This window comes from Gymnoscopelus microlampas (assembly GCF_963454915.1).
Source record: "Gymnoscopelus microlampas genome assembly, chromosome: 15".
In the NCBI taxonomy this organism is placed as follows: domain Eukaryota; kingdom Metazoa; phylum Chordata; class Actinopteri; order Myctophiformes; family Myctophidae; genus Gymnoscopelus; species Gymnoscopelus microlampas.
The window spans coordinates 5,884,621-5,899,711 of NC_139952.1; the positions used below are offsets into that span (position 1 = coordinate 5,884,621).

The window sequence follows — 15,091 nt, forward strand, 5'->3', positions numbered from 1 at the left end:
CATATAGGCTCTATTCACAGCAGCCATATTATCCCTTCCTTCACAGGTGTTACCAATGATACTAATGAAGGCTCTGTTCCATTTCGTGTAGCACAGTGGTTTCCACGACCCCCATAACTCTGAGAGTGTACAAATGGAACCAAATGGACCCGTAACACCTGTAAGGGGCTATTTGGAAGGTTTCCAGTGAGCCAACATGCACAATATCAGCACCCTGACTCTGTCTGACCAGAATTGAACAGAGCCTTCATTAGTATCATTGGTAACACCTGTGAATGTCTTCATAATATGGCTGCTGTGAATAGAGCCTATTATTGTATATGTGTATGTATGGTTAGACATAATGGTTAAGATTCCAGTTCCTTCTTTCTTTTTCTCAGTTCAGAAAAAGTCTGTCGAAAAAGTCAAATCACTCCCCTTACATGATTTGCTGGGCGTTTACTTTCAAACCAGCAAACCTGTGTGAGCGTGAATGGACGGAGAAGGATATGAATGGATGCTTTTGTCCAAAAAAAGCCCGTCGGTTATAGACCATCGGACCATTGGCATGGCCAGACTAATATCACTGCGTAGATTTTAGTCTGGAATCTCTGTTTGGAACCTGCATTTCCAAGGGGCAAATAAAAAAGAATGCCTCTGGTGATAAACCCGCCCCATATGTGCATATTGGGCCCTGATTGGTCCCTCACAACTCCGTAGGGAGTGAAATCCATTCACAACTGAGCGGTGCCAGACCAAATCTGCCGAGGGCAATTCGTTTTTTTGCAACGGCAGATTCGTCTGGTTTCCAGGCTACATCGGTCCATCTTAAAGACATGCTTGCCCACCTCTGCCTTATGCAGAGGTTAAGCCTATACAAACCAAACTGGTAGTCTAAGCTACGTTAAGGTTCCATTTATTACCCCCCCCCCCCCCCCCCCCCCCCCCCGGCCCCAAAAAAAGAAACAAAAAAATAACCAAGCACTTAAAATGCCAAGAAAAACATAAAAAGAGGTTTTGAAAAATCAGTGTATGACTTTAATGAGGCCTGGTCATATTCAGAAGCACAATGTGTTGATGATATATTGAATAGAATGAAGGGTCAGTATGTTGTGTAATAGATGAACATTTTAAAGTTAGGGTACGTTTATTTTTGTGTGGAAAAGGTCAAAGCTCTATATTGTCACACAGTAGGAATCATTGCTATAGAGTGTTTGTTCAGTTAACGTGGGTCTCGTCGTCTCTCCAGCTCTTTAATAAACAGAAAATACATGTTCAAGGTGGGTTGCCGATTTCAGCCAATCAGGAGAGAGTACCCATTTATCAGCTTAAAATGTATAGTGTCCCAGATCCAATTGTGTCTGTCGTCCCTCCCAATTTCACATGTGTATCCTGTATGAGTTCTCTCTTCTGATTGGATAAGATTGTGCTCCTGACCTATCAGAATGTACAGCCATTTAACACTTAGTTTAACAAAAGAATATCCCTTACCCCACCTTTAAGTCCTCCTGCCTAGTGGAGATATGTATGGAAGTCCGTATGGAAATGGAAATAAGTTGTTAAGAAATGCTATACTGTTCTGTTCTATCTGTGGTCGCAACTGAACCTTCTTGTTGTTGTTTTTTTGTCACAAAAAAGGGACCAAAGAATGACTTTGTTGTATCGTGTGATAAACACACACTAAGTGCCTGAAACCAACCAAGACATTTTTTGTAGAAGCTGCCATGTAAACAAAAAAAGAAATGTACTTTTATTGTGTGGAAACATTTTCTATCCTGGTTGCTGTACAGTTCTCTATCCAGGGTGTCAGAGCGTGTCTTGTTTTGAAATCATTAAAAAAAAACATTTGTCAAAATTTGAAGTTATTGTACAATGGTCTTTATTTCCCCTCCCAGTGCTGTTCTGAAATTGTGGCTGTCGGGTGGACACTTCTGTGTTGGCAAGTCAGTAGATATAGCAACTATGCAAGGCTAATCAGCGGAGAAAAAAAGTGGGGGGCAGAAAACTATCAGGAAAAGATCAGGGAACCCTTAAAGGGATAGTTCACCGCCAAAAAGACTTTTATATCGATTACTCACCCCATGGAGACTTGAATTCATGGATATTTAGTTTTTGTCGCATTCCTAAGCCAATAATTTGCTAATCGGAGGCGGCTTCGGTAGGAGACTCGAAGTGTCAACTTTGAGTCTCCTACCCGAGACATTTGCGTCTTTCCGCCGGTCATCAAATTATTGTCTCAGGAATGCGACAATAATGAAAGAATCTCCATGAATTCAAGGCTTCATGGGGTGTGTAATTGATAGAAAATAAGTCCTGTTTTGGGTGAACTACTCCTTTAAGAGTGTCGCATCTGTATGTCCAAAACTGTTACATTTCAGTAAATGAAAACAATAAGTACCTGTGTTCTATTGTGCAGTTATATTTAGTCACTCGCTCTTGTTAATACTTTTCATTGATTCAATATAAAATGCACAGATATGCTTGAACGCTTTCACGCTTTTTCAAAACATGTTAAAAGCAGCAGTAGCTGATCTACAAACTCGCAACTTGTCTCATCCGGCTATATTCACTGCTTTTGCACAACGCTCGCATATCGTCTCTGTCAGGTGGAAACCTCATACTGTATGTTCAAAGCTGTACTTGTCAGTATACAATTCAAAAAATTGGAAATTGGAAATATAAAATAGGGCTTACAGTAAGTGGTTAATAGGCTCTATGCACAGCAGCCATATTATCACTTCTTTCACAGGTGTTACCAATGATACTAATGAAGGCTCTGTTCCATTTAGTCTAGCACAGTGGTTTCCACGACCCCCATAACTCTGAGTGTACAAATGGAACCAAATGGACCCGTAAGGGTCCATTTGGAAGCCCATGAGGGTCCCTGGACCCCAACTGTAGACCCACTGGTGTAACAGAGTGTTTCCAGTGTGCCAACATGCATAATATCAGCACCCTGACTCTGTTTGACCAGAATGGAACAGAGCCTTCATTAGTATCATTGGTAACACCTGTGAATGTCTTCATAATATGGCTGCTGTGAATAGAGCCTATTAGAGTCAAGGGATGTGACATTCTGTTTCTTAGCTGCTACTCTCCCCCCCTCCCTCTCTCTCCCTCTCTCTCTCTCTCTCTCTCTCTCTCTCTCTCCCCCTCTCTCCCCCCCCCCCCCCTCTCTCTCTCTCTCTCTCTCTCTCTCTGTGTCTCTCTCTCATCCAGCCAGACTCTCGGTGCACTAACACACACACAGACACAGACCGAGGTTTGTTCTATGTCAGAGTGCTTAGCAGGGTAATGGAATCCACCCTGTGTACTCAGGGGGTCTATACATTAGCCGCTGGATTTGGCAGCGCTGTGCCGTGCAACGAGGGGCTTCCTCCTGCTTGACCCGTATACCGGACCCTCCACGCACTCACACGCACGTGCACACCCTCACACGCACTCACACGCACACACACACATAACACACCACAGGGCTCCAGAGGACTGGAATGAGGTGGTCTTTTGTTGAGGTGGTCTTTGTGCGTTCCTTGTGTTATTCGCCAACTTTAGTTACAAGTTATTTTGACAGATTTAGATTGTTATTACAAGACATACATTAACAAAGTAAGCCCTGCTTTGTACTTAGATACAAGCTCCGTCACGTGTTGTTAAGGTTACAACTTCACTTTAATTGTTTAAGTAAAAGTATCCATACTGCAATGTAGTACCTTGTTACAAGCAAAAGTCCGGAATTTTACTTGAGTAAAAGTGCAAAAGTATTGGTATCAAAATGTACTTAAAGTACCAAAAGTTAAAGTACTACAATGTTTGAAAATAGCAGGCAAATACCTAGGATATTTTCAAATAGCCTAAGTATAAAATAGGGCTAAAGTGGTTAATGTATGTTTTATAATGTAATAATGTATCAATTCAATCTGCAAAGTAACTAGTAACTAAATAATTGTACTGGAGTAAAAAGTACAATATTTGCCTCTGCGATGTAGTGGAGTAGAAGTAAAAGCATAGACAATTGGAAATACTCCAGTATGTAAAGTACCTCAAAATTGTACTTAAGTACAGTACTTGAGTAAATGTACTTAGTTACTTTACACCATTGCTCATGAGTGTTGGAGTTCATTTGGAGGCTTCCAATCTGTCAGAGAGATTAAGAAGGCCAGATAAAAAAAAAAGTGACGAGGAGGGGAATTAAACCCTCGCTGGAATAACTGTCAGATATTTATCCCCCCCCCCCCCCCCGAAAAATAGGTTCGCACAAGCTTTCCCTGGGAAAAAATACGAAAACAAGCCCCGAAACACCCCGAAGGATATTTCCACTGGAATAAACAACACGCACAGTCAAATCCTCATGTGTTTAGTCAAATGAACACTGAGGATTTAAGTGTGTACACGTTGAAGGAATGAGTGTTTGTCTTGCACTTTATATCATTGGTTTTCAAAGTGGGGTCCGGGGACCCCCAGGGGTCCTTGAGGGGTTTCCAGGGGGTCCCCAGCTAAGTGATGGAACCAAATGGACCTGTTTTGGGTCTGTAACTCTGAGAGTGTACAAATGGAACCAAATGGACCCGTCCATTTGTACACTCTCAGAGGTAAATTAACATTGATTTCACAATATAAATTGGGGTCCCAGCGATAGAAATGCCATTAAATGGGGGTCCGTTGCCTAATGCATGTCAAACTGGGGGTCCTTGAAATTAAAATGGTTGATAATCGCTGCTAGAGCCGTAAAAATAGTTCTCTCTAGGGGGTCCCTGCAACATATCCTTTCAAATGGGGGTCTGCGGGCTATTACGTGTCAATTTGGGGGTCCTTGACATGAAAAGCTTTGAGAACCACTGCTTTATATGAAGTGTACTTTATATCAGTGTTAATTTTGGCAGCAAATTTTGATTTAGTTTTAGTCATATAGTCTTTTGAATAAAATTCCATTTAAATGTAGTCATATTTTAGTCATCTGAAATGGTATAGTTTTAGTCTAGTTTTAATTGACCAAATCTACAGTTGGTTTAGTCGACTAAAGTTTATTGTGGTATGCCTTGATGGTGTCGTAATGCATGATTACTATTCTTTGTGTGCCGAAAATAGCCGATCTACAAGCTCACAATGTGTCACAGACTCGTTGTGAGTGTGTAGGTCGGCTAGTTTCGGAGCGTGACAGCCATGCGTTGTCTTAGTTCTACTGGATCTCTTCTCAACTGGTCCCGCCCTAACATTTTTGTCAGGTTTGTATTTGTTGACATAATTGTCAGTCTATTTAGTCATAGTTTTAATAGGCTCTATGCACAGCAGCCATATTGGGAATGAATTGGGCCCCTTCCTTACTTCCTTCACAGGTGTTACCAATGATACTAATTAAGGCTCTGTTCCATTTAGTGTGGCATAGTGGTTGTCTTATTTACAAGGACCCCCACACTCTCAGAGTTACACACCCACTATAAGTGGCCATTTGGGAACCAAAATGGAGTGTTTCTAGTGATAGTGAGCCAACATGCACGATATCAGCACCCTGACCAGAATGGAACAGAGCCTTCATTAGTATCATTGGTAAGACCTGTGAAGGAAGTAAGAAGAGGCCCAATTTCTTCCTAATATGGCTGCTGTGCATAGAGCCAATTGTTGAGGTTATTGAAAAAAAAGGTAGGTAGGGTATTTTATCATCTAGAGAATGTGGAATAGTATTTAGTGCAACATGGCGAGACCTGTCATCCCCGTGTGTTACACTGTTAGTTTAACATCCCAGAGGTTCAGTCATAAATAAACGGTGTCATTTGCAGGGATGAGGTCATTTCAGGAGTGATTTGTGACAGAGGGGGTACTGGCAAAACTGAGAGGGGAAGATGTATAAGCCGGTACTAAGACCAGCCATGCTGTACGGCTTGGAAACAGTGGAAAAGACATGAGGCGGAGATGAAGGTGGCAGAATTGAGGATGCTACGATTAAAATTAAGGATGACAAGGGGTGACAGGATCAGAAATGCAATCGTGTCCACAAGCTCACAATGCATTGTGAGCTTGTAGATCAGCTAAATTCAAAATATTTTTATACATTTGATGATAGATTCATTGATTCATTGAGTCACCAGAAGCAAGGACGGGTGTTTTTGATGAATCTATCATGGTTAAAATGGAGTTTGAAGTTACGGGTTTGTATAGGAAGGGGGCGTGTCTGATAAAATGAATATATCAAATATCTAAAAAACATTTAAAAATATAAAAAAATATCAAAACATATAAAAATATATTAAATATTAAAATATTAAAAATATTAAAAATATCTAAAATAAATCTAAATACTGAATCAAGTAACTTAAAAACTGTCTGGGGGCTCACAAAAGCCTGAGTAGACGACAAAATTACCCGATTTTTTTAAAAGTGAAATATCTCTCAGTACATTTTGATACCATTACTTTTGTGCTTTTACTCAAGTACATTTTTAATTCCGGACTTTTACTTGTAACAGAGTATTTCTACATTGCAGTATTGATACTTTTACTTAAGTAAAACATTGAGTACTTTTTCCACCACTGCAGAAATTACTACATTAGAGGATCAGCCCAGGTCAGACGGTTCGGGGATAAAGCAAGAGGTTGAGACGGTTTGGATATGGTGCAGAGGAAGGAGGAGGGGTACCGCTGGGAGAAGTATGCTAAAGATGGAACCGCAAGGGCAAGAGGAGAAGAGGAATAGGAAGTTCCACAACCACCGATACACCCAAGCATCCCGGCCTTGTTTTGTAAAATTAGAATACAGTGAACCCCTTACGCGTCTGTAACTTTAAGAGTTAAAGTTGCACTATGTAACTTTCCTTTTCTACCCCGGATTTGAACCTGGTTTCCTGCGCAAGTGCTGACATTTTTACCATTGAGCTAATAGAGCCTGCCTGCTTGCTCAGGGAATAAATTTAATCTTGACCATCAGGTCAAAATTCGTGTCAGATCCTGTGTCTAGGTGAGACATTTGACACGATCTAAATGTCTCAGTAGAAGAGCAGGGAGACAAAATACAACCACCCCAATGTATAAGTTATATTGTATTAACATACTCTACCACACAGATTGTATACGTTATATTGTATTAACATACTCTACCATACAGATTGTATGTTATATCGTATGAACATACTCTACCATACAGATTGTATATGTTATATTGTATTAACATACTCTACCATACAGATTGTATAAGTTATATTGTATTAACATACTCTACCATACAGATTGAACAAAATTATATTGTAGGCTACTCATTAATGATGAGTATCACAATGTAGATTGGGGTTGCAGAGATATCAATTAGTATCAGTGGGGGTCCATGGCTTAATGCATACAACACTGGGGGTCCTTGAAATTCAAAAGGTTGAGAATCACAGAAATAAATGACTATCGAATTATACCATGAATCATGTTACTTTATGTTAATTTCATCATCAAGTCAATTAACCGATTAAGACCGGGAACGCATCTGTGTCACTTTAGATTTATTTGGCTATTCAAAAATAGCAGATATACAAGCTCATAGCTCATGGGCTTGTACAGTGGATGTTGCTATTTTTGAATAATCGTGAAAATGTGTGCAAATCTTTCAATATATATATTTTAAAGCGAACATTTGTACCTCAAATCTTTGCGTCTGGGGGTCCATGGAACAAAATATATGTGAGATGGGGGTCCACGGCCAAATACATATCATTTTGGGGGTCCTTGACATGAAAACGTTTTTGAGAACCACCGATGTGTAGGTTTTTCCAAAAAACTGTTAGGATCTAGAAGACATTTTTAGAATCGGCCTCAGATCTGACAGAGTTAAATAAAACGCTGCCTTCGGTCTTAGAGTTTTATCTGACCTGTAGCTGAACTGCTTGCACTCACACCAGACAGGTTCAATGAACGGTTCCTCTCCATTTCAAGTTGCCAAAGATGGCGTATTTCACTTTTATTTGACCCAACATATGGCTGGATGTTTAAACACTTAAGCCCTGTGTTATTCCTGGCCGTACAAATGGTGTGTACGCCACCCGAAGCTACCGTATAGCGAGTGGCGTACGTACATCCGCCCTCCAACATCATGCCACATAAAACATTGACTGGCTGAGCTTTTATGGTCAATGTTAGCACTCGAGTGGTGCAGGGCAGTGGTTCTCAAAGTGGGGACCCCCAGGGGTCCTTGGGGGGGGGGCCACAGGTGAGCCAGTAGGGTTTAAAAGTGGGTCCTCGGGGTGGGGGCTCCTAACTGGCAAGTGAGCTAATAGGGTACGACAGCAGTGGCAACACATAAGTGTGTGGGGAGGATCCTTGGGGCCCTATTTTGGGCGGCGCCTTACCCATTATCCATACATTTCTTTGCCATTTTTTACACATTTATAAAAACATTTTAAATAGTTCAAATAGCCAATCTACACGCTCACAACGTGTCGATGTAGATCGGCTGGTTGAACTATTTGAATATGTTTTTAAAAAATGGCAAAGAAGTTTATGGATAATGGGTAAGGCGCCGCCCAAAATAGGGCCCTTGGCATCCTTACTCTAAATGCGCAAAATCTCAGTCCGCCTGTGCATGTGTGCGTGCGTGTGTCTGCACTTTATATGTTCACGCATCTCAAAAACAGTCCAACCCAGGGGGAATGCCGTGCCCAGCGTCTAGCGAGTCGGCTAGGTTCTTCATATTTGTTCATACCTGACATGGAACCCCATATATGGCACGGACACAGACAGACACAGAAACCCCCAAAACGGGCATAACACCAACGCCACAATGCGGGTACTCTGACAATGGGTACAGCGGGTATTGCATAACTGGGTGGGGTACGCATTTCTAACTTTCATCGTTCCCGAGTAGGCCGGTGCCGGTCTAGTATAATGACTAAATTAGAAGGAGAGGGAGTATGCATAATTAGCCCTACATGTCCAAACGTTATATTGGCACGTAGCGGTTATTCCTGGAGTGGTTCGCTGGTTCAGACAAAGGAGTTCAGAGGTGGAATAGTGGAACGTCATGCTGGGGGATTTAGCACAGGCCTGCTGGTAGGGTAGAAGTGTTGCTACTGGCATGGCGAGGCTACCTTAGAAGACAGAGAAAGAAGCAAACATTAAATGACCATGTGACATACATACATACATTCAGTCAAATATTTCCATCATCAAGGATAATGATGATATACCCACAGAGGCAGCCCATGTAAAAATATAAGTTTAATTGTGTTTACCCTCGGCACGACATCGGCCTCCTTCAAAAAGAAGCTACATGCGCACTGACCACCCCCATCCAAAAAAAGGAATGAAAAAAAAAAGGTAAAAAAATGTGTTGGTTATTACCAATGAATGTTCAAAGCCTGGCATTCGGGCCAGCACTTACAAAAGTCTTGTGCCTGATTCAACTGTGCAAAAAAACTCGGGGAAACGGTTCTTCATTTTACGGTGCAGATTGATGTCCCAGAGATGGAAACAAATAATCGTGGCCTAATCCCTAATACATATCAAGCTGGGGTCCTTTGAAATTAAAAAAGTTGAGAATCACTGGCATAGACAACGCAGTAAATACACAAATCAATCACAAATCAATCGATTGATTGAATTATTGATTGTCATCTTTAATGATCATGAAAAACATACCATAATCAAAAGGATAAACGCAAATAGGCCAACAGCCTGTTTTCCTTGTTGATGTACTGGGCGAGCCAGCGGAAGCCGTCCCCGTAGCCCTGCTCCTTCACGATGCTGCACATGAACACCTCCATCGGCCTGAGGCTCAGCTCCTCCAGCGGCACCTTGCCCTTCCCGGTGGTGTGGCCGTACAGGCCCAGCGTCGTCCTCAGGGTGTCCTCGCTGACGGCCTCTTGGCGGTCGATCTTGTTCCCCAGGACGAGGATCGGGACGCTGGCGGCCGCCTCGTCCGCCAGCACGGCGTCCAGCACGACCTTGGCCTCGGCCAGCCGCGCGTGGTCGGCGCAGTCGACCAGGTAGACGATTCCGTCGAGGTCGAGGAGGTGCTTCCGCCAGTTCTTCTGTCCCTCCGTGTGGCCGCCGAGGTCGACCGTCCGGAAGGTCATCCCGGCGATCCTCAGCTCCTCATGGGTCGGGTGCTGCGTGGGCTGGGGCTGGATGAGCTTGCCGTACTTGAGCAGGTGCAACAGCGTGGTTTTCCCCGCGTTGTCGAGGCCGAGGAACGCCAGCTTGCCGCACTTCCTGTACAGCCCGAGTTCCTGCAAGACGCTGTTGACGCTGTCGCAGATCCATTCTATTATTGCGGACATCTTTTGTCTCCAAGACGTTTTATCAGTACCGGATTACAAAGACAAGTCATTGGCTGTTTCTTTGCCCGTTGGTTTAAAGGCACAACGTTGGTCTTATGAAGGATGTTGGTCGGATGTCACCGTGACGTCACCAGCCGTGCCCAAAATATGGCACCAACCCTGACTTGGAGCGTGTTGTCATGTTGATTAAGGGGCTCACCTTACCTCACCGTATGAAGGTTCTCAACTCCCTACCCAAAGGCTACTGCTAAGAGCAAGTGTCAAGAGCCATTGATTATTAATTTGAATCAGCTGTGTGGAGGGAGATCTTGCAGGGTAAGTAGTCAGACTAATGTGACCCTTTCTGATTTCTGTCAGGTAGTGTTCAAACATTATTAGTGACTGACGACCTAGAGAGAGAGAGAGAGAGAGAGAGAGAGAGAGAGAGAGAGAGAGAGAGAGGGGGGGAGGGAGGGAGGGACGGACAGACAGACAGCATGTAGTCATTTATGAGTGCTGTCACAGATAAGAGATGTCACAGGCTGGTCTCGTGAAGTCTGAAGGTGCGTTCCCACCACCGCTCGATAAAATATCTTTCTAGTCGCTTGAACAGGACTTGGGACAGTCTATTGCTTAGATTTGTTTTTTTTATCCAATGTTTTCAGTTTTGTTAAACCAAAGTTTTAACCTGTGTTATATTTACAGTAGTTTTGTTTTGAAACTTTTGTTACTTTTCAAATAGGGAAGGGTTTCAAATCTAAGTCTCCTGCTTAGATCTTTTTTTTCAATTTGTCCGATGTTTTCAGTTTCATTAACTCTCTCAGTGCCACACCCCGAGATATCCCGAGCTTTTCCCGAGTACCCTCCCTGCCAGCACGAGAAATCCCGAGTTTATACTTTTGACTGTGGTCGCGCTATTCTGTTTATTTCTCATGATCACCTTCGCTTCCTGACTCCTTCAGACTCATTGGGTTCCGGTTTCATGACGCAGATTCCGTTTCCGGTTCTAATTTTTTCCCCGCGGTCATTTTCGGACAGAATAGGGAAACGTCAACATCCGGTTATGACCGGATGTCACGTGAGCCTGTTTGGGAGGGGGTGAGCGAGTCAACGAGGTGATCAATGGCTCGATTTGCTGCTCTCTACTGGTAGAACTGTCGTATGAGTTTAAGACTGCATATAGACAAGCTATTTGAAAATGTAATTACAAAATAACAAAACAAAAAAAACAAAAAATTGCTGGCACTGGGGGGAGTACTTTATGAAAATACTCTGGCACTGAAAGAGTTAAACAAGTTTTTGCTACCTTAAACAAATCAAAATAAGGCTCGGCTTCAGCCTACACCTTTTCGGACCACTAACATTGTAGACTTAACTGTATAGTATGTATCTGTTCTGTAAAATGAACGAATGAAGTGTCTGTTTTCATTAGGTGTATGGATCATGATTGTATTGTCTCCCCATCAAACGACATCAAGCGAAAAGTAAACATCGCCCAAAAATGGGCCGCGTCTCGTCAATACATAGATAATAAGGAATAATAGAATAATAGTATTCATATTATGGAAATAATATGAATACTATTATGGGGGATATAATCCTATAGGCTACATAATATATTGGAAATTACCAAAATAAATATAATTGCAGATGCCTTTACTGTAATATGGGCGTCTATTTTATGTATTAAAAACATAAATGAATAAACTTAAATGAATTAATGAATCCCCTCCTGGAGGGCCCCCTTGTATGGGTTCTCATAACCCAGCAACCCTAGACAAATTATGCCACTGCTTGGAGATCAGATATTTTGGGCAACAGTAGCAGGATTGAGCAAATGTGTGAAACATACCGATGTGTCCACTTGTTGCGCTGAGATAGAGAGGGGAGATGCTAAGGCAACTGAGAATGTGAATATTATTATTATTAATATAACAATATTAGTTTGTGAAGATATTACAATGTGTTTTGGACATTGGAAACACAAATAGGCAGAGGCTACAGTGGTTATGACGGCCATGTCTGCAGTTGTCTTTCAATGTGAGGTTTCTTTCTCTTTTGCTCTCACCGCTTAACGCCCGGACAATAGCACTGCGGCTTGGCTGATCTTAATAAGTCCTTAATAGCGCCCTGAGAGTGTACACGTGGAACCAAATGGACGCATTCCAATTGTACACTCACACAGTTAATTAAACCTTTTCTATGCAATGTTTATGAATTGAATATATAGGACCAAAATGGAAACAAGTGCCCAGGACTTTTTTGTGTTAACCTTATAGTCTTAATGTCTTACTATACCACATGCTGTTTACATTTCTACTGTAAGTAATAAAGTATTCAATACAAAAAAGAGGATTTTAGTTTGTAGATTGGGCTCCCAGCCATAGCCTACATTGGTATGAAATGGGGGTCTGTGGCCTAATATATCAAACTGGAGGTCCTTGAAAACCGAAAGGTTGAGAATCACTGGTACAGACGTAAAAAAAAAGACCCAGTGTGACACCACAGTATATCGTTGCTGTCGGGCAGAAACCTCTTATCTCTATATTTTAACTTTCTGTGTTTTTCTTTCGTAAATGAACGCCCAACTCGATCACACTACAGCGGCTCACGAAAGTAGCAGATCTGCAAACTGGAAGCGTGGCACGAAGCGACGCTTTTAAAGCTTGTCGATCTGCTACTTTTGAAATTTTTGAATTTGAATCTTGAAAAGTAACAGTTTTGGACAGATCTTCCTTTGAGCAATAGTATAATACAGTGGTGTAAAGTACCTGAGTACATTTACTCAAGTAATGTACTTCAGTACAATTTTGACGCATTTTTTACTTTGCTTGAGTATTTCCAGTTTTCAGTACTTTTACTTCTACTCCACTACATCTCAGAGGCAAACATTGTACTTTTACTCCTCCTACAAATATTTGACAACTTGACTTACTAGTTACTATTCAGAAATACATTATGATATTATGAAACATACATTAACCACTTCAGCAATATTTTATACATAGGCTATTTTCAAACATGTTAGTTTACTTTTGGTACTTAACAGTATATTTTGATGCCAATACTTTTGAAGTTTTACTCAAGCAACATTTTGAACATGGGCCTTTTACTTGTAACAGAGTATTTCTTTCATTGCAGTATTGATACTTTTACTTAAGTAAAACATGTGAGTACTTTTCCCACCACTGGTATGATATGATAATTGTTTTTGCTGTTTTCGACCACTTAAACCTCCTTGAAATCGCATCCAGGTCTGATGTCAGTGATTTAAGTCTGTTTTCCACAAAGGCTCAAGAACAGCAGCATGAATCTGGATGACGTCAAATCGTTTGAAGGTTGAGACATTCTTTTTTAACATGGATTTATCATGGAACGGATCACACAGATCATGTTGACACATGGTGAACCCCAGTGGTCTTGTAAACGTCAGCATTATCCACAAGTTCCCTGGGGAGCTTACTGGGGGAAAAGGGGGCGTGTGTTAATTATGGGCATTACTTCTTGTTGTCAGTCATTCAATTCATTCGAGGGATCAAATCAGTCAACAATAATGTGGGAACGCAACCTGACAAAAAATCAAAAAGGGTAATTTAGTCTGCCTATACTTTATACTACTGTATATACTCCCTCCACACAGCTGATTCAAATGAATGATCAATGCTGAACCCATGAAGACCTGAGGCCGATTCTACAAATGCCTTCAAAATGTTTCATGTCAAAGACCCCCAACATTACATTTTTTTTTGTTCCACCCCCCCCCCCCCCCCAGAAGTAGTATATTATTATAATATAAAAAAATATACAAAGATTTGCACACATTTTCAAGATCTTTCAAAAATAGTAGATCTACAAGCTGAGATGAGCTTGTATATCTGCTATTTTTGAATAGCCAAAGTATAACACAATGGTTTAAGCGCTTACACAGATGCGTTTCCCGGATTGAATGGGTTAACAGCAGCCAGTAAGAATTACATCTAGCTTGTAGATCGGCTATTTTTGGGGCGAAGAGAGATTTGGTGTAGACGTAAAAAGTGGTCAAACACAGTTAAGTCTAGTTTTCCCCGTTTAGACTGGCAGCCAAATCCAGCCTAAATCAGATTTATGCCATATCCACATTGGAATCCGATTTTTTTTATGAAGTCTGAACGGAACAAAGTCACATGGAATCCGATTTTTTACAAATCCGACTTGAGCCACATTCAGAGTTGGTTTCAAATCTGATTTCTAAAGATGCGTCTCAATCTGAACGCTCTAACCTGATCGAACCACCCAAGCCGCGCATCAAACTGTCCAAAACGTCACTTGCAGCACGACCTGAGCGCCACTGACTTCATTGCAGAGCGCGATAATTGATTGTGATTCTATGAGAGCGCAAGGGATAATCATAATGACGTCATGACGCCTACGTCGCTACCACGGCCACCAAAGCAGATATGTCGACACAGGGCGGCTTTGGGTTGACGTTGTTTAAATCAGTCTGAACACACAGGTCTGTGACAGATCAGTTGAACACTTGTAAATGCAGTGTGAACAGTCCGGCCTGAAGATCGGATTTGATAAATACATCGGATTTGACTGGATATGGCTGCCAGTCTAAACGGGCCTCAAAGGTTTCATGACATCAAATTATATATATATATATATATATATATATATATATATATATATATATATATATATATATATATATATATACCGTATATTTTTTTCCAATGTTTTTTTGTTTTGTTTTCTGACCTCAATTACACCCCAAAAAAAAAACTTTGAACATTCAGTGGATTTTCTGTGGTTTTCTGAATAATTGGGCACAGAAAAGTGCTGTGATTGGCCTGTGGACTTTGATGTCACAGTCCATTAATCCCGCCCCCTCTCCTCACCACC

The 15,091-nt window shown here is 41.5% G+C and overlaps 1 protein-coding gene across 1 annotated transcript; it reads right to left on the reverse strand.

Annotated features, from left to right (window-relative positions):
* Positions 1–9,592: 9,592 nt before the first annotated feature.
* LOC311061599 (small COPII coat GTPase SAR1A-like) lies at positions 9,593–10,228 on the reverse strand (the record flags this gene model as incomplete). The annotated part of the gene is made up of 1 exon (XM_084080285.1): positions 9,593–10,228. One exon carries the CDS (start codon positions 10,226–10,228, stop codon positions 9,593–9,595), a length of 636 nt encoding a protein of 211 aa, XP_083936411.1.
* Positions 10,229–15,091: the final 4,863 nt, after the last annotated feature.